General features: G+C 41.8%; 1 protein-coding gene across 3 annotated transcripts in view; it reads left to right on the top strand.

The window, feature by feature from the left end:
• LOC109956618 (uncharacterized family 31 glucosidase KIAA1161-like) overlaps positions 1–2,767 on the top strand; it is a 14,613-nt gene that overhangs the window by 7,148 nt on the left and 4,698 nt on the right. For 2 of the 3 annotated variants that reach the window (XM_020593889.1, XM_020593890.1), the window contains exon 6: positions 1,719–2,759. In XM_020593889.1, the coding sequence (XP_020449545.1) occupies positions 1,719–2,066 (348 nt within the window). In that variant the 3' untranslated portion in view covers positions 2,067–2,759. Of the gene's footprint in view, positions 1–1,718; positions 2,760–2,767 lie in introns of those variants that run through there. The other variant, XM_020593892.1, reaches the window with a different exon arrangement.

The following is a 2,767-nucleotide window of genomic DNA, read 5'->3' as shown; positions in this document are numbered from 1 at the left end:
TATTGTGAGATTTTGAGCAACAACCTCCTTCCCTCAGTCAGAGCATTGAAGATGGGTCGTGGCTGGGTCTTCCAACAGGACGACAACCCGAAGCACACAGTCAGGATAACCAAGGAGTGGCTCCGTAAGAGGCATATCAAGGTTCTGGAGTGGCCTAGCCAGTCTCCAGACCTCAATCCAACAGAACATCTTTGGAGGGAGCTGAAACTCCGCGTTGCTCAGCGACAGCCCCGAAACCTGACAGATCTAGAGGAGATCTGTGTGGAGGAGTGGGCCAAAATCCCTGTTGCAGTGTGTGCAAACCTGGTCAAGAACTACAGGAAACGTTTGACCTCTGTAATTGCAAAGAAAGGTTTCTGTACCAAATATTAGCACTGATTTTCTCAGGTGTTCAAATACTTTTGTTCAGCAGTGCAAGACAAATAAATTCTTTAAAAATCATATAATGTGATTTCCTGAATTTTTTTTTAATTCTGTCTCTCCGAGTGGGAATGCACCTACAATGTGAATTTCAGACCCCTCCATGATTTCTAAGTGGGAGAACTTGCAAAATCACAGGGTGTTCAAATACTTCTGTTCCTCACTGTATGCGTGATAGCCAAAGCAACAAATACCAACGACTACAGTCTATTGTCAAGTAATTACAAAGACTGCTTTGTTAGACTGTATTTATTTTAGTTAGGTGTAGCTAATAAGTTGCCAACTGAGTGTACTGTATATGTACCTATTAGAGATATCCCAATCCAATATTAAGTTTCAGCCAGTCCAGGCATATTTCACAGGATCGGTGTTGGCCAGAATAAAACCAATCCAATTCAATTCCTTATGTAGAACTACAGTCATGCATTCACGTTTTTGAGATGTGTGTCACTCAATTAATAGGCTGCTATATTAATCAGCCCAGCTGTCTACAGTGCCACACGTCGACCGGCATATCGGTCACATTTTACACACATAGCCATGACCTAAAACTTATTGATAGCTAGTCTATTTTTAGAGTTAGGTGATTAAAACACTCCCCAGAATCAACCAAAACAAATGAAAGCTCACTAGTTCCAATCAGAACTCCACCAAAACAGAAATCCATCAAGAAAAAACTGTTAAAACACATGATCTGTTACATCAATCCTACTGAATATGGCAGTTCTTTTTAAAGTGTGTGTACATTTTACTGTATTTACCCTTTTACCATGGGTTGGATACACTGCACATATACATGTAGGTGTAGCCAGTAATTCCCTTGCTGTCTAATGTTTGTCAGTTTTGGGCCATAGTTTTCTCTGTTCCGAAGTGTTTTTGCAGGCTCCTCTGTGTGTTTTTGTACACCAAGCGCTTCCTATGCTTGAGTGAACATGCGCTCGATATAGACACAAGCTGTAATGAATCTGTAGTTCTGAGAGTGTGTTGGCCAGCTCCCAGTTATCCTTTTATTTATATCAATAATTTAAGATAAAGTTATTTTGTAACCAAGACCTGATCCAGGATTTGAATCAATTAATTTCAGTTTTTCTATGTCTGATATTTAGTTGTATTTACTGTAGGTAAATATAAATATCGGTTTGGTATCGGTGAATACTTAATATTAAGGAAGCGGTATCGGGGCCTTAAAACTGGACTGGGACATCCCTACTACATACAGTGCTTGTTGTAGTAGAGCATGTCTATTGGTGACATGTTCCACTGTGATGCTTACACTGTCTTTGGTCATTCATCTGCAGGTGGTACAGATAGCGCAGAAGTTCACAGAGCTCCATAAGACTCTGGTGGCACCAAGGGTTCTTGAACTGGCAAGTGAGGTTGTTGATACAGGAGACCCAATCATAAGGCCTCTCTGGTGGATTGCCAATGACGACGAGGCAGCCTATAAGATTGACTCCCAGTTCCTGATCGGGGATGACCTGATGGTGGCTCCAGTGTTGGAGCCTGGAAAGCAGGAGAGGGATATCTACCTGCCTGCAGGCCGATGGAGAAGCTACAAGGGGGAACATTTTGATAAAGGCCCCATTTACCTCACTGACTACCCTGTGGACCTGGATGAAGTAGCTTTCTTCACATGGGTTCACTGAAGATGTTAAAAAAGGCACATATTTATGCATGTCTGCATTCTTGTGAGCACACAAGACATAAAAGGAGATGCTTGTTCTTCAAAGGGAAATGACCACAGATCTGCTGCCACAGCAGAATGTGATTGTGATAAAGATTAACCGCAGGCCACCCCTGACGAGCTCTTTATCTCGACTGCCTGCAGATTATAACTGTCCACCCAAAGAACTTGAAAGAAGCCTGTATTCACTTCTGATTCTCTCATACCATCCATAAGCTGATCCTCATCCTCGTGCCTTCCACAGCAAACAGTAAAGCTGATCTCAGAATGTATCATTATCATTATTATCTTCCAGCCAATGGACATCTAGATTATACATTTTGTTTCAAAGCTGCTATAATGGTTTTAGTGTTTTAGGGTGAGATTTGGCTTCATTTCCGCCTCTGGGTTTATATTTTATGGTAGATGACAATAACTGTGTCATAAGGCAACTCATGTGTCTTTATTGTAGTTTGACAGGGTTGGGCACTGAACCAGCAATAAACATGCACTCAGTGCTGGACAGATGTACCTGTGCTCAGAGGGCATGCCAAACCTTATGTCATCATGGCAACTGCTGTATTGTGGAAACTCTTGACTATCCTAGGTTTAAGATGACATGCATTCACTGGCATTGCACTGACAACAACATGTAACTCCTTCGTTAGTCATGCGCTCTTTATA

The sequence above is a fragment of the Monopterus albus genome, unplaced genomic scaffold (genome assembly GCF_001952655.1).
Source record: "Monopterus albus unplaced genomic scaffold, M_albus_1.0 scaffold20.1, whole genome shotgun sequence".
Classification (NCBI taxonomy): domain Eukaryota; kingdom Metazoa; phylum Chordata; class Actinopteri; order Synbranchiformes; family Synbranchidae; genus Monopterus; species Monopterus albus.
This window is presented reverse-complemented; position numbering and strand designations above follow the sequence as displayed.